We start from the raw sequence: 21,947 nt of genomic DNA on the forward strand, positions 1-21,947 counted from the left end.
AGGGTTATAGACCAGTAGTTTACTTTTGCTGGAGAAGTCTCTGGTTGACGTTATTTTTTAAAACTGCTAAGATGTAATCATTGTAAAGCTGTCTTAAAATCTGGAAAAAGTAAATATTCTTGTTTCTCTGTATGATAGTTGGTTTCTGTAATTGTAATGGTATGAATTACTCTCTAGGATATACTTAACCCAATTAGATGTAACCGTGGTAATTTAAACTCACACTCTGGACACACACTTGAGTCCTACAAAATTATTTCTTCCCCTTTTTCTTATCTTCCCCACTGCTATCTGAAACATCAAAGCAATTTTATAATACTATGTAGCTTGATGATCCTCTTGATTTGAGGTTTAAAACTTTATTTGTACTTAAAATATATACTTCTTATCCTTCATACTTTGGATTTTTCCTGATTCTTAGTGTCAAGGGAGCCATTAAGTAAAATTCTTCTCTCTTCTTCAAACTTTAGTTTGCTCTGGAATCATTACCCATCTAGAATTGTATTACTGAGAAATGTTTTTACTTGACTGTGAACTGTGATGTTTTGTTACACATTGGTGCTGGGGTTCTTAATTCATCCATCATTCTAATTAACATTTACTATGGCTCTGATTTCAAAACTCTGATTATGGTGGTTCTTAGAAAAACCAGACAAACATAGATAGCATTTAACCAGAAGTCTGAAATCAGGAATCCATAATTTGAACATGTTTTAGAGAAACACATTGACTTGATGTGATTACTATATATCTATACGATCCCGGCATTGAAAGAGTTAACTACTTCTGTCTGACTTCCACCTATGTGTTCGAGTAGACATTAACTGAAAAGAAAATGTCTTATTCAACCTACCTTTATTAGGCACCTATTGTCAAACACTGTGTTAGTTGCTGATCTTTAATTCCAAGATCATACTAAAAAGCATTGGTGTAAGATTGTGGGTTATGTGGTTATGGCCATTTCAAGTCTCCCCGACCAACTGGGAGCCACCATAACATTGGCGGACGTGTGTTTCGCTTGGCTTTTCTACACACTGGATGGAGTGAAGAACAGAAAGGGATTGCTTCAGATTCCTTAATCTTGGTTTTGCTGTGATGGCAGACTATAGGAATCATCAGTAAATGAAAGAGGGTGGGAGGGAAGGGAATGAAGCTTCGTGAATTACTCTTTGTCCTCCCAGATCTGATGATGATCCCCCTTGTAACTTGAACCATTTCCATCTAGCTTCTCAGGGCAGCAAGGAGCTTGTTAACATCACCAGCTGACCATGTGTCTCCTTTTCTCAACTCCATTTCCAACTTCGTGCTGAAGAAAAACGAGAACCTAGCGTGCATTCTGTGAAGAAACAGGAAGATGGTTGGGAAGTTGGATGATGCATGAAAAATATAATAGGTGAAAAGAGGACAGAGGTGGTTAACTCACTGGCGCCGGCGTTATTTTGGTGCGTCCATTGCCGACAATGGATGTCGTTCCGGGAAAATCCCTACTGGCGAGAAAGGATTAAGTGAGCTACTTTTTCTATACCTATATACACAGGACCACTGCCTTGACTCCACAAGGCTTACACATTTTGACTCCTAAAGTAGACCTCAACCAGAAACATCACCTAGCACATTGCCACTTGAGAGCATGTATTTGTTTTCATGTGAAAATTTACTAGGCTACATTTTCAGCAGGGATATGTGCATATATTTCTGTTTGCAAAAGAAATTGTTGCATATCACCCCTCATGCTGAAAATATACCCTAGACTTCATAGGGCAAAACAGCTGGTTACCAGTGGTGACTAAGTGTAACTTGACTGGAATGTCTTCATTCATTTGGATCATAAGAAGAGGAGGTAAGGTTCCTGTGAACTTGGCAATTTCAGTTGCCATTAAACACCAAGAGATTGTGATGGTTAGTGATTCCAGAGCCTCTCTTATAAACACTTAGATGATAGGATGTGCATCTCTCCTTAAAATGAAGTCTGGGTATTTCCATTTGCATCTGGATTTAGATGATTTAGGGACAAAACTACCTACATGTGATAAGTTGAACTCTTTCTAATGACTACTTTTATTCTTCTCTTATTTCATCTTTATCTCAAGACATTATCTTTAATTTAGCAAATCATGTATTTCCCTAGAAAGCTACATATTAAAACTCTCTATGAAAAGTTAAAATAAAACATAGAGTTGCCTAAACTGAGAAGTTTTGAGTCACTGCTTGGATTTTCACTCCATCACTAATATTTTATGTGAAATCTGCTGTGCAACATTTGAACATGAAATTATGTGTCCTGGATTTCTGTGATAACTTTTGAATTCTTACTAGAGTAAGGTTATTCTGTATCCATAAAGATTAATATTACTTATCCTTTAACAAAATTACAATTGCCCCTAAAGAATGCTGTTTTAGCTACATCTACGTTAAAATTTTTAAATAAATGTCTTGTTTGGTAAAAGGCAAAAATTTATTAGTGGTCCATTTTTTAAACAAATACTTTCATCTAAATCAAGGGTTGGCCAAATCTGCCCCACTGTTTGTTTTTGCAAATAAAATTTTCTTTCAAACACAGCCATGTTCATTCGTTTATGTATTATCATCTATGGCTGCTTTTGTACTACAGTGGTAGAGTTGAGTAGTTGTGACAGAGACTGGATGGCCCACAAACCCTAAAATATTTACTATCTTGTCCTTTACAGAAAACGTTTGCCAACACCTGATCTAAAAGATAAAGTGCAGAATCTGGCTGCTCTAAACATTCTGGTTTTGAATGAAGTCATTTTCACTTTACTCTTTTGGGTGAGCTCTTAATTCTGTTTCCCTAAAGACATAATGATCATGTTTCTATTGCTGCCCATGAAATTAGTTTTTTTTTTGTTTTGTTTTGTTTTTTGTTTTTGTTTTTTTTTGTTTTTTTTTTTTGAGACGGAGTCTGGCTCTGTCGCCCGGGCTGGAGTGCAGTGGCCGGATCTCAGCTCACTGCAAGCTCCGCCTCCCGGGTTTACGCCATTCTCCTGCCTCAGCCTCCCGAGTAGCTGGGACTACAGGCGCCCGCCACCTTGCCCGGCTAGTTTTTTGTATTTTTTAGTAGAGACGGGGTTTCACCGTGTTAGCCAGGATGGTCTCGATCTTCTGACCTCGTGATCCGCCCGTCTCGGCCTCCCAAAGTGCTAGGATTACAGGCTTGAGCCACCGCGCCCGGCCGAAATTAGTTTTTTAAAAGAAGTCTTGATGCTGTTTAGGAAGTGATTTGGATGTACAACTATCTTGAGAGGTGGGAGGGTGTATACGTTATAGAATTTCCAAGCTAGAAGTGATCATTAAGGAATATTGTTATTCCCTTAGGACTGTGACCAAGTCAGTCAGAAACTTGAGACTGTTTTAGTATAGATGTAGGTAGTATAAGTCTTATAGTAACCATAATGAAAACATACATTTTCCTTCTTGATATTTTAAACTTTTAATTATGATATAATTTCAGGCTTAATGAAAAACTGCAAGAATAATATTCTGTACATATTCTAGTGACAAGTCTAGAGAAAATTCATTGAAAAATTCCTCTAAACTTTTCACTGAGATTCCCCAGTGTTAACATTTTACCATAATTTTTTTTTTATCGTTTTCTGTTTCTGAACTTTAAAAAAGTAAGTTACAGCAGAGGCGGTCAGATTGTTTGAGCCCAGGAATTCAAGACCAGCCTGGGCAACATAGCAAAACCCTATCTCTACAAAAACTAAAAAATTAACCAGGCGTGGTGGCACGTGCCTGTAGTCCCAGCCACTTGGGAGGCTGAGGTGGGAGGACTGCTTGAGCCCAGGAGGTTGAGGCTGCAGTAATCCATGATGGTGCCGCTGCACTCCAGCCTGGATGACAGAGTGAGACTTTGTCGGAAAAAAAAAAGTAAAAGAAAACAACAAAACAACAACAACTAAGTTGTAGATATGATGCCCCTGGATATTGTGTATTTCCTAAAACCAAGGGTATTCTTCTGTGTAACTTTAGTGTACTTATCAAAGTCAGCAAATTACAGTGATAAAATACTACGATCTAATCAACAGACCTCTTTCAGATTTTGCCAGTTGTTCACATATCACGTAATGGCCTTTATAGCAAAATAAATAAATAAATAAAAGGCTGAGAATCTAATATGGGAGCAAGCATTACATTGAGTTGTATGTCTCCTTAGTACCCTTTATTCTGAAATAGTTCTTCAGTCTGCCTTTATTTTTTATAAAGTTCACATTTTAAAGTATTTTTGAATTTTTGTAGAATATCCCTCAGTTGGGTTTGTCTGAAACTTTCCTTTGTTTGGATTCAGGTATACATTTTTTTTTGTCAGGAATATTACAGTAGTGTTCTTCACATGGTACTGAATTTTCCCATTACTAGCATTGTCAACTTTGATCACTCGATTAAGCCGATTAAGCCGTAGTCTGCCAGACTTCTCCAGGGCAAAGTTACGATCTTTCCCTTTATAATTAAAAAGCATCACATATGAGCAACTTTGGAAATATGTAAATATCCTGTTTTTCATAAAATGTATCCATTAGATTTAGCATCCAGTGATTTGCTTGAATTACTACTATGGTGGTTGCCAAATGGTGATTTTCTAATTCGTTATTCTTTTTACTTTGTTTATTGGACATTCTTTTGTAAGCAAGTTTACTTATTCTCCTATTTGTTCATTCATTGATATATACTATTTTACTCATAGATTCTTATTTTACCCAATAGATTATGATCTATTAACTTCATTATTTACTTGATGCCTTCATTGTCCCATATTTGGCCAGTAGAAGCCCTTTCCTGTTGGCTTTTGTGTCATTCTGACATATCTCCATTATTTTCTCTTACCTTTTGGCTACAATATGCTGTTCCAGGCTCATCTTGTACTATCCCTTCTCTAGCCCTAGAATTGGTCATTTTATCAAGACGCTCTTGTTCCTCGTGTTGGGAAATGTTTTTAAAACCAATATCTGGATTCTAGATGAAGTTGTCGATACTGGGACATTGTTTCTAGGACCCGTCAGCAGATTGTATAAAATATGCCTCTGTGTGTGTGTATCAATTAACATGTATGTACACACAATGTACTTCACCACTCTAATCTATCATTTGTTTCCATCTGTTAATCTGACACCATACCCTCCTTTGAATCTTTTGAGATTCATTCTGTAATTCTCATTGTTCATTTTTCTTTTGCCTATCCCTTAAAAAGTTGTATTTCTTGGGGCACCTGAGATTTATTTTGTTCTCCATGTTAAATAGGGCACAGCAGGCCGGGCGTGGTGGCTCACACTTGTAATCCCAGCACTTTGGGAGGCCGAGGCAGGTGGATCACCTGAGGTCAACAGTTCAAGACCAGCCTGGCCAACATGGTAAAACCCTGTCTCTACAAAAATACAAAAATTAGCTGGTCATGACGGCAGTGCCTGTAATCCCAGCTATTGGGGAGGCTGAGGAGGGGAAATTGCTTGAACCCCGGAGGTAGGGGTTGCAGTGAGCTGAGATCGCACCATTGCACTCCAGCCTGGGTGACACAGTGAGATTCTGTCTCTAAAAAATAAATAAGGCACAACATCTCTTCTTTGCTACTTTTAATTCAGTCTCCTGCTATTTCTTACACTTTTACAACATTTATCCTTCTTGCTGTCATTCTTTTCGCCTTTCATGTTATCCTTCATTATGCTACAGTATTTTAAAAACACAGATGTGATTAACAGGAACCTCTAGTAACATCTCAGAGACTCCATTACTCCAAGAACAAAGCCTTTAGTGTATGATAGAGAAAGTAATTCCATGTCTGTCTCAACTTCTTGCCTAGCAGGCAGTTTCTCTTTACATACTCAGTGCATGAGGCACATCAGTCTTCTCATACATATTCACCTCTTCATGTCCTTGAACATACTGTTCTCCTTGCTTGGAATACCGTTTTGTTTTGTTTTGTTTTGTTTTTCTGAATGAGTTGCAGTTCATGCTTTGTCCTTTTCTGTACTTCTATACAACTGTAATAATCTTAACTGATTACTGAAATGTCCTGTGTAGATGCTTGTTTCCCCTCACTAAACCATGGAATTGCTTTCTTCAAAGGCATGCACAATTTTTTAATCTTTGTAGTAAGAGTTACTTTTGTTATGGCATCTTGGGAATAATGGTTATTATAAATTACTTCTTACTAATAGTGAGTGACTACTATGTGCCCCCTATAATCTGTGCTACATTCAGTAGCTAGAGCGATCTTTTGGAAATACAAATCCTTTCATCTCAGTTTCCTATTAAAATTTGTAAATAGTTTACCATTACACTGTTAAAATTAAGTTCATTTTTCTTAACTTGGCTCGCATGCCTGGCATGGTGTGGTCTGCATTTATTTCTGCGGTCTCCTCTCAAGCCATTCTAGTCAGGCAGTAGACCTCTGCTGCTAATATTCACACACATACACTCATTCCTGAAAACTCTTTTGTTTTGGATATCTCTTCTCATTTAAATTTCTTCCTTTTCCCCGCGGAAAGTCTTTCCTGTTTCTCCAAGATAGAGTGTTTGTTTTGCCCTTTGTATAGGCTCTTACAACATCTTTTCCAGTCAAAGGCAGATAATATTTTATAGTGGTACATTGAATGAAGGAAGAGACTGCTTATGTCTTGGTCACTTGGGTCTTCCCAGTGTCCTGTGAAGAGCTTGGTAATGTAGTTTGACATTTCATAAATATGTGAATGAAAATATGAAGAAAGTCAATCTTTCTCTGTGGTACCTTCATACTTTCTTTCATACTGCTTCTCGAATCCTTGGAACATATTTTTTGATAGATGGTCAGAAAATATTTTCATGAGCACATTGTAATCTTTTCAACCCTGTGAAGTCAAGTGATGGGGTTTTCATCAGCTGTAAAATGGAATCAGGCCCATGAGGTTGTAACTTAGCTTTTAAATGACAGCTGACAATTGACTTATGTCTTCTGATTTAAATGCTGCATTCTTCTTCCACTCCCTTTTCTGGTCCAAAAAATAACTATTTCTCTGTTTTTTTCTAGGCAGTTCATGCAATTGTGTATCTTTGGCAAATACTTTTTATTCTTAATCTGCTTCTGATTTAGAAACTATAATACTGAATTCATTCTAATATCATAAAAACCATTTTAGTGTTTTGTTCAAGTACGTTTTTCCTTTAATACTGCAGAGAATTTTTTTTTTTTTTTTTTTTTTTAAAGAGATGGAGTCTCGCTCTGTCGCCCAGGCTGGAGTGCAGTGGCGCAATCTTGGCTCATTGCAAGGTCCGCCTCCTGGGTTCACACCATTCTCCTGCCTCAGCCTTCTGAATAGCTGGGACTACAGGCACCCACCACCATGCCCAGCTAATTTTTGTATTTTTAGTAGAGACGGGGTTTCACCGTGTTAGCCAGGATGGTCTCGATCTCCTGACCTCGTGATCCGCCCGCCTCAGCCTCCCAAAGTGCTGGGATCACAGGCGTGAGCCACCGCGCCCAGCCTACTGCAGAGATTTTTAATCTGTGATACATAATTGAACTTCAGGAGATTTTTAGAACCTCTAAAATTACATGTGAGACTACAGCATTTCTGGGGTAAGGGTCCATAAATATGAGCAGTTTCTCTAACAGGCATATATATATGTGGGTTGAGAAAGGAATGAACTGTGGTTCAAAACGTGTTTTCTAGATGATTTGAATATCAGGAGGGCTCCTACTCTTAGCTTGGTAGTGAAGGATGGGTAAGGCTAGAAAAGAGGATGGTTGGGGGACCAAATTTAAAAAGAGGCAGTGAACTGGGGGGACATTTTAGGTATGGCACTTACTGAAGAACAACATTTAGAAGTTGCCTCGTGAATAGCTATGGTCTTCACCAAGAATACACCCATAATGCACAAGAGTCTTTGGTACTATGCCTAGGACTTTTTCAGAGGCATTTTATCTTTTTTTCTTCTTTTTTAGTTTTAAAAACAGGCCATTTCTGCACATGAGGCAAAGTATGAAAGACATACAATGAAATGTTTCCTCCCTACCCTTGGCTTCCATCTGATTTCCTGGAGGCAATCAGTTTCTTGTGTAGCTTTCCAGAGATAATTTATGCATATTATGCATATATTTTACTTTTTAAAATAAAATTGGCAGCATTATTCAGCTCCTTTTTAATATAATGTGAAGATTACTTGATATCAGTTTATAAAGAATTTATTTTTCAGAACTACATATTATTTTACTGTATAGATACACCATAATTTTTTAAATCATTCTCCTATTATAGCCATTTAGGTTGATTGCTTGCTTTGCCTTAGCAGCAAGTAATTTTTACCGAAGTCATTTCACACATTGACACGTAGGAATATGCATGTTGGCTATGTTACTAAAAATTAGTATTGTTGAGCTATAGTCTGTGTTACTTGTAATTTTGATAAGTATGGCCAAATTGCTTTTCATAGTTATTATATCCATTCAACTCTCATTGGCAGTGTATATGCGTAAGAATGAGAATTTCACTACCCTTGGGCAGCACAAGTACTGTCAAGTTTTATCTTGGTCAGACTGATAGGCAAAAATGGAATATTGCAGTTTTGATTTAATTTTTCTGTTATGTATTAGGTATTGAACATCTTTCTGTTTGTATTTCCTACTTTAAGAAGTTTGTTCATATTCTTCACTCATTTTTCTTAGTGGCTGAAAACTGAACAGATCTTGTTACCTTTCATTTCTTGGGAGCCCTGCTATTAAACGTTAGAGTGTTTCTTCAGGGGTTTAAAAGAATAAACAAAATTATTTCATTCCCCTTTTCTTCTTTCCCTCTCACTCTTTCTTCCTCTTTCCCACCCATGTATGTGATTTTATGAAACCCTCCAGACATGTATAGTATCTTCTAAGTTTTCTTTCCGGTTTTTCCAATCAAATCTCTTTGACCTACTTGAGCTCCCCCTCTACTCAGGTGCATACTTGCTAGGTCATAATCCTTCTGTTTTCCCTTTGGCCCTCTTAGCCTTATCTCTCAGTAGTATTTCATATTTCTTTAATTCTGGAAAATTTATCTGCTTAATTTTGTAAAATATTTTCTTCTTTCCTAGAATGCCTTTTACCTGAAGTTGGCACCTGAACTTCTGGGCTCCATAGCCTTGCTTTTCTATTTTCTTTTTATCCATTCCTGCTGCGTTTTGTCTGTTCTTTTAGCTGTGAAAGTGGCAGTTTACTCACAGTATTTGTGGGTTTTTTTGTTTTTGTTTTTGTTTTGTTTTGTTTTTGAGATGGAATGTCTGGCCGGGCGCGGTGGCTCAAGCCTGTAATCCCAGCACTTTGGGAGGCCGAGACGGGCGGATCACGAGGTCAGGAGATCGAGACCATCCTGGCTAACACGGTGAAACCCCGTCTCTACTAAAAATACAAGAAAATTAGCCTGGCGTGGTGGCGGGCGCCTGTAGTCCCAGCTACTCGGGAGGCTGAGGCAGGAGAATGGCATGAACCCGGGGGGGCGGAGCTTGCAGTGAGCCGAGATCGCGCCACTGCACTCCAGCCTGGGGCACAGAGCAAGACTCCGTCTCAAAAGAAAAAAAAAAAAAAAAAAAAGAGAGATGGAATGTCAGTCTGTTACCCAGGCTAGATAGAGTGCAGTGGTGCTATCTTAGCTTACTGGAACCTCAAACTCCTGGGCTCAAGAGCTCCTCCTGCGTCAGCCTCCTGAGTGGCGGGGACTATAGGCATGGGCTGCCATGCCCAGTTAATTTTTTCATTTTTCTTTCTTTTTTTTTTTTTGAGACAGAGTCTTGCTCTGTTGCCCAGGCTGGAGTGCAGTGGCGAGATCTCGGCTCACTGCAAGCTCCGCCTTCCAGGTTCACGCCATTCTCCTGCCTCAGCCTCCCAAGTAGCTGGGACTGCTTAGACACCCGCTACCATGCCCTGCTGATTTCTTGTATTTTTTAGTAGAGACAGGGTTTCACCGTGTTAGCCAGGATGGTCTCTATCTCCTGACCTCGTGATACGCCCGCCTCGGCCTCCCGAAGTGCTGGGATTACAGGCGTGAGCCACCGTGCCCGGCCCTAATGTTTTCATTTTTCTGTAGACGAGGTCTTGCTATATTGCACAGGCTCCTGGGCTCAAGCGATCTGCCTGCCTTGGCCTCCCAAAGTGTTGGGATTACAGGTGTGAGCCTCTGCACCCAGCCTTGTTCATAGTCTTTTTTTCTCTTTCTCAGTATTGCTGTCATTTGGGAAAATGTTTAGGAAAAAAGGTTTGGTTGGCCTATACGAGATTTGATCTGTACTTGTTAACAAGCAATAAGTAAATCTAGTCTTAGTTTTCAAAAATAAATCTGTTATTACAGAACAGATAATCTGATCTATATGACAAAAGGTGGAAATCTTACTCTTGTAAATTATTTCGGTGTTTTTTTTTTTTTTTTTTTTAAGACGGAGTCTCGCTCTGTTGCCCTGGCTGAAGTGCAGTGGGGTGATCTCAGCTCATTGCAAGCTCCGCCTCCCAGATTCACACCATTCTCCTGACTCAGCCTTCCAAGTAGCTGGGACTACAGGCACCTGCCACCATGCCTGGCTAATTTTTTGTATTTTTAGTAGAGAGGAGGTTTCACCATGTTAGCCAGGATGGTCTTGATCTCCTGACATCGTGATCTGCCCGCCTTGGCCTCCCAAAGTACTGGGATTACAGGCGTGAGCCACCGTGCCTGGCGAATTATTTTGTTCTTGTAAGTGTTGTTTAGCTCAAGAACAGTCTAAACCAGTGGTAACTTTTTTTTTCTTGTCAGAAAAAGATTTCTTATAAATTATTTAATAATTTTAATCCTGTTTCTTTAGTATATTTTTAGAGTTTATTTGGGATGTATTAATGAAGTGCTGCATTGCTTCCAATGAGTACTTTTTGAGCCTGTTATAAGAAAACATTGTAAAATAAGCCATGTGACCTGGTAGTAGTAGGTAACTTGTTCAAGTGTTTATTAATAGAAAACATACTATATGGAACATGACTATTTCAAGTTAAAGACTCTACCTTTTACTTTTATTTGCTTATTTTTTTATGTATGTTTTCTGTCTTGGCAATCTCCAGCAGTATCACTATATGTTATTGTTTCTTAATTGTTTCTTAAATTTCCCCAAATTGTGATCTTTTGCTTTAGCCTGTTTCCTGAATTTCAGATGTATATTTATCACTCTGACGCTGGAAATACAAAATGTTTTGGGCTGTAGGTGAGGCCTTTGAACAGTAGTTCTTTCCAGGGATAAAAGTGATTGATGGTATAGTGATAAAAAGCATAGGGTATATGCAGTACTTTGAGTTTATGTAGCACTGTGTAGACGATTTCTATAAATTAGAAGTAGAATTTCACTTGTTGGTCCATTCAGAAAGGAATTGAGTGCTGATTATGTTCCAGACACTGTTCTTGGTGCTAGAGATATAGCAAAGAATAAGACAATATGGGCCCATAATAATTATAGGTTGAGTGTGTGTGAATTGTGTGTGTGTGTTGAGATTTGCACCTAGACACTAAAGAAATAAGAGGATAATATGTAAGGAATATCAGATGGAGTGTGGAAGCAGATTCTTTTAGGACTATCTGAGGGCAAGATCAGTCCTAGAACCATAGTTTCCTAACTTACAGAATATCAAACATACCAGGCATAGTGGCACGTACCTGTAGGCCAGCTACTTGGGAAGCTGAGATCGAAGCATCCCTTGAGCATGGGAGTTTGAGGGTGCAGTGGACTATGATCACACCACTGCACTGGACATGATGGCTTCCAGCACTTTGGGAGGCTAAGACAGGAGGATCACTTGAGGCCAGGAGTTTGAGACCAGCCTGGGCAACACAGCAAGACCCCATCTCTATACACACACATACACACACAATATTAAATCTTAGAACATCCACAGTCATTGTCTTCAGTATTCTTTAATGGTAAATAAAATTTTGAGACCTTATAGATCTGAAAAATGTCCTTATCCTATTCTCCTTTGTTTGGCAGATAATATAATTATCATTTGAAATGTTCTCTTATAGTATGCGAGTCTCTTGAGTGGAATATTAACAAAGTAAGGTGATTTTACATTAAGGGTTAACATGAATGAAGCCAATTTAGACAAACAGTTTCTGTAACAGACTCTGTGGCCTGTGGAAGTGACATTATTCCAGACAGACTCAAGTATCACTGAGACTAATACTATTTATCCACAAGACAGAATGATCTTAAGAAATGTCAAAGTTATCCTCAAGTGGCTGCTTCCTTCTCAGCTTTCAATATTGTGGGACTTCGGAAAACTTCAGTTGTATTTTCAGGATCCCACTCTTTTTTTTTTTTTTTTTTTGAGACGGAGTCTCACTCTGTCGCCCAGGCTGGAGTGCAGTGGCGCGATCTCCACTCACTGCAAGCTCCGCCTCCCGGGTTCATGCCATTCTCCTGCCTCAGCCTCCCGAGTAGCCGGGACTACAGGCGCCTGCCACCGCGCCTGGCTAATTTTTGTATTTTTAGTAGAGCGGGGTTTCACCGTGTTAGCCAGGGTGGTCTCAATCTCCTGACCTCGTGATCCGCCCGTCTCGGCCTCCCAAAGTGCTGGGATTACAGGCGTGAGCCACCGCGCCCGGCCAGGATCCCACTCTTAATATATAAAATAAGGAGGAGAGAGTGTGTGTTAGTTGAGTAATCTGAGTTGCCAGCTTAAATTTTGTATGTAGCCTTGACTATAAAGAGGGAGGATCAAGTTAGGGACTCCAAGTGCTTGGGTACGTATTGATAGAAATTGTTTCTCATATGATTAGGCACACAGTAAATAGTAGCTCCTGGTCATTAGTCAGTAGTAATCATTTTGTGAACATCAGAATACATTTTCAACTTAGTAGTGGATCTAAACTTTTGAATGTAACTAAGAATTTATCTTTGAGAAGCGTTTCTGGTGGTACATTAACTGCCACTACAGAGTGGGTCCCCAGCTTGAGGCCTATGTAATAAATTACTTTAAATGTTTGTAATGAATGCTTATGATGCCAAGATACTATGCAAAATAAACTAGGTCAAAATTGTGTTATTCTTAGTTGGACCCTCAATACATCAGTTCTAAGTACCTTTTGTGAATGAACCTGCTGTCTTTTGGAGTGCCTAGGTTTACAGATTACCTAATGCAAATGTTGTTTCCAAGCTTCTTAAGATTAGCAGAATACCTTTTTTCCCTTATAGTGTGGGTAGATGGTAATAGGTGGCATTCTTACTTTTTCCTGTCTGGTAACCCCTCTAAGAGGCAGATAGAGGAGTAAGACACACAGAACTAAGAGTGCCAGCTTGCTCCTTCCTTTCTTTATTCCTGATTCAGTATTATCCGCAGCTAAAATTGACAACTCAGTAACTTCAGATGTCCCTCATAGTAGCAGATGGGAATGTATCCCCTCTCTAGAGGCAAAAGCAGATCAAGAGAAAAGAGAGCCCAGATGTCTGTTAGCTGAGGGCAGACCTACCTAGTTTTTTCTCCCAGATTCTTTCTTGTGGGAAGGGGTGAGTGAGGATGTTAAGAATAGCCAGTAGTTCAGTAGTTCTCAACCTTCTCTGTGTATCAGAATCATCTGAGGAGCTTTTTAAAAATATGCATATCTGCTGGGCGCGGTGGCTCACGCCTGTAATCCCAGCACTTTGGGAGGCCGAGGCAGGTGGATCACGAGGTCAAGAGATCGAGACCATCCTGGCTAACACGGTGAAACCCTGTCTCTACTAAAAGTACAAAAAATTAGCCTGGCGTGGTGGCGGGCGCCTGTAGTCCCAGCTACTCGGGAGGCTGAGGCAGGAGAATGGCGTGAACCTAGGATGCAGAGCTTGCAGTGAGCCGAGATCGCGCCACTGCACTCCAGCCTGGGCGACAGAGTAAGACTCTGCCTCAAAAAAAAAAAAAAAAAAAAAATAAGGGCATATCTGGCACCCACTAAATCAAAGAGATTTAGATTCACTTTGTCTTGGGTGGTATTTCCATGAAAGCTTCTTGGGTGGTTTAATTGTACACCAGGGTAGAGAATCACAGCTCTAATGAAAGTCCTTCTACATAGGAGAGGTTAAGGGGATGGAGGATGTCACCTACATTTGTACATAAATCTCAAAATGGTACTCCTTCTCAAAATAATGTTGTTAGGCATGTCCTGTGTCATCTAGCACAGAAGATAAAAGTACTCTGGAGTTAGACTGTCTGGTAGCATCATAACCTTGGGCAGGTTGCTAAGCTTTTTAAATAAGTTTTCTTTTTGGAAAATTGAGGTAATAGTACTTACCTCATAGGGTTGTTTTGAAGCTCAAATAAGATAATATATTTGAAGGGCTGGGTGCAGTGGCTCACATTTGTAATCCCAGAACTTTGGGAGGCCAAGGTGGGCAGATCATGAGGTCAGGAGTTTGAGACCAGTCTGGCCAACATGATGAAACCCCATCTCTACTAAAAATACAAAAATTAGCCAGGCATGGTGGCACGTGCCTATAATCCCGGTTACTGGGGAGGCTAAGAAGAATCACTTGAACCTGGGAGGCAGAGGTTGCAATGAGCTGAGATCGCACCACTGCACTCCAGCCTGGGCAACAGAGACTGCCGTTCAAAAAACAAAACAAAAAGATAGTCTGGGCACGGTGGCTTACACCTGTAATCCCAGAACTTTGAGAGGCCAGATCATGAGGTCAGGGGTTTGAGACCAGCCTGGCTAACATGGTGAAACCGTGTCTCTACTAAAATACAAAAATTAGCTGGGCATGGTGGTGTGTGCCTGTAATCCCTGCTACTCAGGAGGCTGAGGCAGGAGAATTGCTTGAACCCAGGAGGCAGAGGTTGCAGTGAGCTGAGATTGTGCCACTTTACCCCAGCCTGGATGACAGAGCAAGACTCCATCTCAAAAAAAAAAAAAAAAAGTCTATTTGAAATGTCCAGCATGATACCTGGCACACAGTATAAGTGCATAATTAATTATAATCATCATCTTTATTAATTTGTCAGCATGCATATAGTATTGGAGGCTTAAAAATTTTTTTCATTTATATAGATTTCCCTGGATCTGTGCAGTCCACATTGATAATTTTTAATGGCAACTGAATATTACATCATGACCTTTCCTCAGTTGTGTGACGTGGCTTATTATTTTTCACAAATATTGTTAGAAGCAACAATTGTGGAGAGGAGGCCACACAGGTGTGGTTAATATTATGAGATTCCTCTGAAGGGAAGATATCACCTTATGTACCATTGAGAGTGTGTGGGCTTGTTACTGGCCCACTTAAGATGACTGGATAAGAAAGTATTGTGCCCAATAGTTACTCGATGGACTGTGGAATAGTGAAGAGCTGTTAAAAAACAAAATAGGTTCTAGGCCTTAGATAACACAATAAGAAAAGGTACTTAAAAGCCTTTAAAACAGTTCACATTTCTCAGGATCAATTTTAGTACAGTGATCAAGAGGAGCAGTGAACTAATGCTTAACTTGTATATTTTTTATAACAATCACTATGTAAAAGTAGATGTTACATTGGCCATTAGTCATGTTGGTTTTGCATTTTTAGAAAAATACACTGAATAGTAGGAGTTGTCTTTATACACACAATTTTTCTGAAGTGTTTTTATATAACTGGGTAGTTACTAACCTTTTCTTTCTGTAAGTTGAGATGGCAAGTGCACATTAGAATTATGAATACTTGGCCAGGCATGGATGGTGGCTTACGCCTGTAATCCCACCACTTTGGAAGGCTGAGCAGATTGCTTGAGCCCAGGAGTTTGAGACCAGCCTGGGCAATATGATGAAACCCCATCTCTACAAAATTAGAAAAAATTAGCTGGGCATGGTGGCATCCACCTGTGGTCCCAGCTACTTGGGAGGCTGAGGTGGAAGGATTGCTTGTGCCTGGGAGGCAGAGGTTGCAGTGAGCCGAGATCATGGCAGCGCCCTTCGGCCTGGGTGACAGAGCGAGACCCTATCTCAAAAAAAAAAAGATTGCCAGGAAGCATATTCTTGCCCAGTCATTTAGTACGCTACTTTGCTAGTGAGATCGTACAAGCCGGATAGATGTAAATACATATATTTGTGCTATATATGTTTTACTTGTTTTTTAGGGGCCAGGATATATTCTTACTTAAAGCCCAGATATAAGTTAAATTTTAGAGAATAAGTGCCAGATTGTTCCTTTCCATTTCTTTATTGTCATGTGAAAACAATCAGTTTCAAAGCAATCACCATTTCCACCCTCACTAATAACCCTCCCTCTGGTTTATTTTTTGCAGGAGGTATATCGAATTCCAAAGAAAAGTCAAACTGAAAAGGAGAGCACAAGTAGGTATTCAGAGATACTCTGTGTTGATGGCTTTACAAGTATTCTTTTGTTATGTGCAGAGGTAACTGATAAGAACTTGAGTGTTTTTGTTTTTGAAACTAGAGAATATATAACTGGGCAAAGGAAATATTTGGTGTAAAAGTTTGGAAACTTGTGCTTTTATTCTTTTTTTTTTTTTTTGAGACGGAGTTTTGCTCTCTAGCCCGGGCTGGAGTGCAGTGGCCGGATCTCAGCTCACTGCAAGCTCCGCCTCCCGGGTTCCCGCCATTCTCCTGCCTCAGCCTCCCGAGTAGCTGGGACTACAGGCGCCCGCCACCTCGCCCGGCTAGTTTTTTGTATTTTTAGTAGAGACGGGGTTTCACCGCGTTAGCCAGGATGGTCTCGATCTCCTGACCCCGTGATCCACCCGTCTCGGCCTCCCAAAGTGCTGGGATTACAGGCTTGAGCCACCGCGCCCAACCACTTGTGCTTTTATTCTTAATGACGTTTTGCCGAAGGAACTGTCTCTTACACTGTTTTGTTGTCACTTCCTTGAACTCAGTCTTTACTAGTTTTTTTTTTCTATTCGTTTGTCCTCTAGAGCAGACATTCTTTATTTTTTTATTTAGTCTTTTTTTCTTTTATTATTGTGATTTTGATTTTTTTTTTTTTCTTCACACCAGATAGAGCAGACATTCTTAAATCTATACTTCTAGATGTCTTTGGGAGGGTCTTTACCTCAAGATGTTTATATGCAGCTGGGCAGGGTGGCTCACACCTGTAATCCTAGCACTTTGGGAAGTTGAAGCAGGTGGATTGCTTGAGCCCAAGAGTTCGAGACCAGCCTGGGCAACATGGTAATACCCTGTCTCTACAAAAAATACAAAAATATTAGCCAGGTATAGTGGCATGTTCCTGTAATCCTAATTACCAGGAGGTTGAGGTAAGAGGATCACCTGAGCCTAGGAAATTGAGGCTGCAGTGAGCCGTGATCGTGCCACTGTACTCCAGCCTGAGCAACAAAGTGAGGCCCTGTCTCCAAATGGAAAAAAGATGTTTACGTGTAAAATTCTGTATGTACACAGTTGACCCTTGAACAACACAGGGGATACAGATACTGACCCTGTGCAGTCAAAATTCCACATAACTTTTAACTCCCCATATTTTATATGTTGTGTGTATTGTGTACTATATTCTTAAAGTAAGCTAGATAAAAATGTTATTAAGAAAATCATAAGAGGAAATATATTTACTCTTCATTAAGTGGAAATAGATCATCATAAAGGTCTTCATCCTTATCTTCACCTTGAGCAGACTGAGGAGGAAGACGAGGGATTAGTCTTGCTGTCTTGGGTGGCACAGGCAGAAAAAAATCCACATATAAGTGGACTTTCATGCAGTTCAAACTCATGTTGTTCAAGGATTGAGTGTATTTACTTTTCTGAGGCAAGTTCAAAACTTTGATCAGATTCTCAGTCACCCCTGAAAAGGTTAGAATCATTGTTTCAGAATGGATAGCAGGGAGGCCATGGGAGTCTGGTTTCTGGACTTCACCACTTAGTTACATTTCCAACAAACTTATTTATTGATTTGTTTTTTAGAGACAGTGTCTTACTGTGTCATGCAGGCTGAAGCACGGTGACACCATCGTAGTTCTCACTGCAGCCTCGAACGCCTGGACTCAGGCAATCCTCTTGCCTCAGCCTCTTGAGTAGCTGAGACTATAGGTGTGTGCCACCATGCCTGGTGTAGAGACAGAGTCTTGCTGTGTTACCCAGGCTAGGCTTGAACTCCTGTCCTTAAGTGCTCCTCCTGTTTTAGCCTCCCAAAGTGCTGGGATCACAGATGTAAGCCACTATGCCCAGCCTTAAGAATTTCTTTCCTTTCCTCCAGCAAACTTACTTAGAGATTCAAGGAATGGGATCACTTATTGTGGTTATTGATTTCATGAGTACCTCCACCACTGACCCACTATAAATAGAATGAAGAAGCCAGTGTGACAATTTTTTTTTGTCTTTTTATTTTTGGTGTGCATAACTTTTTATATAATCTTAGTCTTTTTGGTTAAAGACCTGTGAGATATCCTTTGCACCACTGTTTATCTTTCAAGTATTTTTAGTTCCACTCTCTGGTTTAGTCTCTTCATAGCTGCACATTCTACTTAAGGCTGCAAAGAACTCTTCCTATAAAAAAGAAGGCAGGACTGGGGAATAGTGGTTGGCAAAACCAGTGGCACCACTATAGGATTGATTATCAGAAGCTAGCTTTCTGGGATCACTGAGTTAAAACTATTAGTAGCAGCACAAGCAAAGCTTAAATACCTATGGGCATTTCTCCACAATATTTTGCATCCATGAGATGCAGAGGATGATCTGTAATGAACAATTATATCTTTTCAGAGAGTAGCCTCTTTTCTGCCGACCTTAGTCTCTCTTTCACATGTGGAACCCTCCATCTTAGTCTCAGGTTTCTAGAATAAGAAAATGCTTATAATATATAATGTTTATAATTATATATATAAAATATATAATTTTATATATAATATATATATATGCATGCCTGGTTTCCACTTCTTAATGTCAAACAAAGCTTAGAACCTTTAAAATTCAGAAGGATTGCCAGGCGTGGTGGCTCACGCCTGTAATCCCAGCACTTTGGGAGGCCGAGGCGGGCGGATCACGAGGTCAAGAGATCGAGACCATCCTAGCTAACACAGTGAAACGCTGTCTCTACTAAAAATACAAAAAAAGAAAAAATTAGCTAGGCGTGGTGGCGGGCGCCTGTAGTCCCAGCTACTCGGGAGGCTGAGGCAGGAGAATGGCGTGAACCTGGGAAGGCGGAGCTTGCAGTGAGCTGAAATTGCGCCACTGCACTCCAGGCTGGGCGACTGAGTGAGACTCTGTCTCAAAAAAAAGAAAAAAAAATTCAGAAGGATTGTGAAACACTTCAGGAAATATGGAGTCTAACTTTACCCTCATTTTTATAATATTAGGAAATCAGCCTGAATAAATGGAATGACTTGTCTGCGTCACATATTCTAAGATGCAGAGTCAGAATATGAACTGTTGGTATGATTCCTTTTTTGTTTTATCAGGGTATAGTGAAGAAGGAGTCACATTTTAAGGAAATTTATACTAGGTAAGAATCCTGGGTTTGCAGGAGAAAACAAGATAGACATGGGTAGATCCAGATACAACTGTATAATGGTACCTCATAAAAGGATGTAGTGCTAATACCTTGTGAGCTGGAGCAGTTAATTTAATTATACTGCATTTTCTACCAGCATGTGGTACAAATGAGTTATGTTAGCTTCTCATTGACAGATGTTCATACCTGGCTATAGATTAGTAACCATGTTGCAAATACTTGGGGTTTTGGGCCACCTCAAAGGAGAATTGTGAGAAAGGCTTATGAAACCGAACTCAGTTGCTGAGGGAGTAAAACAACCCATAGCACATTTTTATGAGATGAGAAAAAGAAAAAGCAGTAAATGTTTATTGAGACTCTTGTCCTATGAGAGAAATTCTCAATAAGAGAGCAATACTAACATAAACAAAGCAACAGCATATTATGCCAGTCAACTGATACTGAAATGTTTAGTGGTGAGATTTAGTTGGTTTTTTTCCTCCCGAGATGGAGTCTAGCTGTGTTACCCAGGCTGGAGTGCAGTGGCACCATCTTGGCTCACTGCAACCTCTGCCTCTTGGGTTCAAGCCATTCTCCTGCTCAGCCTCCCAAATAGCTAGGATTACAGGCACCTGCCACCATGCCCAGCTAATTTTTGTATTTTTAGTAGAGGTGGGGTTTTACTGTGTTGGCCAGGCTGGTCTCGAACTCCTAATCTCATGATCTGCCCGCCTTGGCCTTCCAAAGTGCTGGGATTACAAGTGTGAGCCACAGCGCCCGGCCGAGATTTAGACTTCTTAAGGAGATGAGAAACTAGGAGGTGTGATCAGTGAAAAGTAGTACTTAGGACAGCTTTGGAGAGCACTGGAACGGAATTGGGTAAGTGAAAACAGTGAGATTAAGAACCATTCTAGGTAAAGAGAGACACGGTAAATGAAGGTTATTAATACCATCTTTGAATAGGAAGCTGGCATCTGATTTTTTGGTTTGTTGGTTTGTTTTTCTAAGAGACAGGATCTTGCTCTGTTGCCCAGGCTGAAGTGCAGTGGTGTAAACAGAGTTCATTACATCCTAGAATGCCTGGGCTGAAGCAGTCTTCCTGCCTCAGCCTCTTGCAAGTAGCTGGGACTACAGGTGTGTGCCACCATGCCCAGCCTGGTATGTTTTTTTAAGATGTGGCTCTCTGGCTTTAGATGACTTCCAAAGTTATCACCTGAGTTTGAGATATTTTTCTTTTATAGTTATACCTTTGACTCTTGAACAACACAAGTCCACATATACAGTGGATTTTTTTGTCAACCAAATCTGCATAGAAAATATAGTATTCATAAGATATGAAACCAGCCTATAAGGAGGGGCAGCTTTTTGTATATGTGAGTTCTGTGAGGTGGATTGTGGGACATGAGTATACACAGATTCTGGTGTGGAGGGAAGGGGGTTCCTGGAACCAGTCTCCCATTTATACCGAGAGATAACTGTAGTTCATTAAAATGTTGCTTGGTAATCCACTTTTTTAATTTTAAGAAATGGGGTCTTGCTTTGTTTGCCCAGGCTTGACTGCAGTGGTGCAATCATAGCTCACTGCTGCCTTGAATTCCTGGGCTTAAGCGATCCTCCCACCTCAGTCTCCTAAGTAGCTGGGACTATAGCCACCATGCGTACCTTTAAAAAAAAAAAAAAAAAATTAGACTTTTCTCATTGAGGTTCTTATGCTTAGGACGTCGAGCTGCTTTTCTGTAGATTATAAATATGAAGAGTTATAGGGTAGTTGAAGGCTTTTACATTTTTTAACTGACAAGTAAACTGCCTTGCTAAATGTAATGGGAATATCTTGCATGCATGTGCCCACAGAACTTTTAGAAATGTTAACAGCTTAGACTGAGTCTTTGGTGGGAAAGAGATGAAAAGGGCATTTCTGAAAGAGACTTTTAGTGAATAAACACAGACATAAGACCTTGTATCTCATTCAAATTCAGGACTGGGTATATGAGGGAGGAGTCCATAGATACATTTGTTGGATAGAAGTTTTATTATACAGTTGATATATTGTCATGATGGAGAAAATTCCACCAAATAAACTTAAAAACAACAACAAAAACAACCTTTTCTCTTAGCAGCTGAACGAGGAAGGGATGCTGTTGGCTTCAGAGATCAAACACCTGCCCCAAAGACTCCTAATAGGTCAAGAGAGAGAGACCCAGAGAAGCAAACTCAAAATAAAGAGAAAAGGAAACGAAGAGGCTCCCTCTCACCACCACCTTCTGCCTATGAGCGGGGAACAAAAAGGCCAGATGACAGGTAAATGGCCTGTGTGAGTTTTTTTGTTTTTGTTTTTGTTTTGAGCAAGTTAAAAAGTACCCAAGTCATATACTGCTGATTTTGAACACCAAGGACTTTTGGAATTAGTATTTACATTTTGATGAGTGAGTATACAACTTTACTGATAAATCTTAAGATAGATTCTCTGGTGACAGTAGTAGTAGCTGTGAAGATTAATAGGTTTTGGTTCTTGAATGGTTCCTATTTGATAATATTTAAATGTCATTTTGGGAGCCAAAGATTTGTTCTTT

The 21,947-nt window shown here is 39.9% G+C and overlaps 1 protein-coding gene across 3 annotated transcripts in view; it reads left to right on the top strand.

Moving 5' to 3' along the window:
• The window catches only part of SETD2 (SET domain containing 2), a 150,587-nt gene that overhangs the window by 84,182 nt on the left and 44,458 nt on the right, over window positions 1-21,947 (top strand). For 2 of the 3 annotated variants that reach the window (XM_025375621.1, XM_025375622.1), the window contains 2 exons: window positions 16,223-16,271; window positions 21,492-21,675. In XM_025375621.1, the coding sequence (XP_025231406.1) occupies window positions 16,223-16,271; window positions 21,492-21,675 (233 nt within the window). Of the gene's footprint in view, window positions 1-1,225; window positions 1,394-16,222; window positions 16,272-21,491; window positions 21,676-21,947 lie in introns of all 3 variants that reach the window. The other variant, XR_003118090.1, reaches the window with a different exon arrangement.

This window comes from Theropithecus gelada, chromosome 2 (assembly GCF_003255815.1).
Source record: "Theropithecus gelada isolate Dixy chromosome 2, Tgel_1.0, whole genome shotgun sequence".
NCBI classification, from domain to species: Eukaryota; Metazoa; Chordata; class Mammalia; order Primates; family Cercopithecidae; genus Theropithecus; species Theropithecus gelada.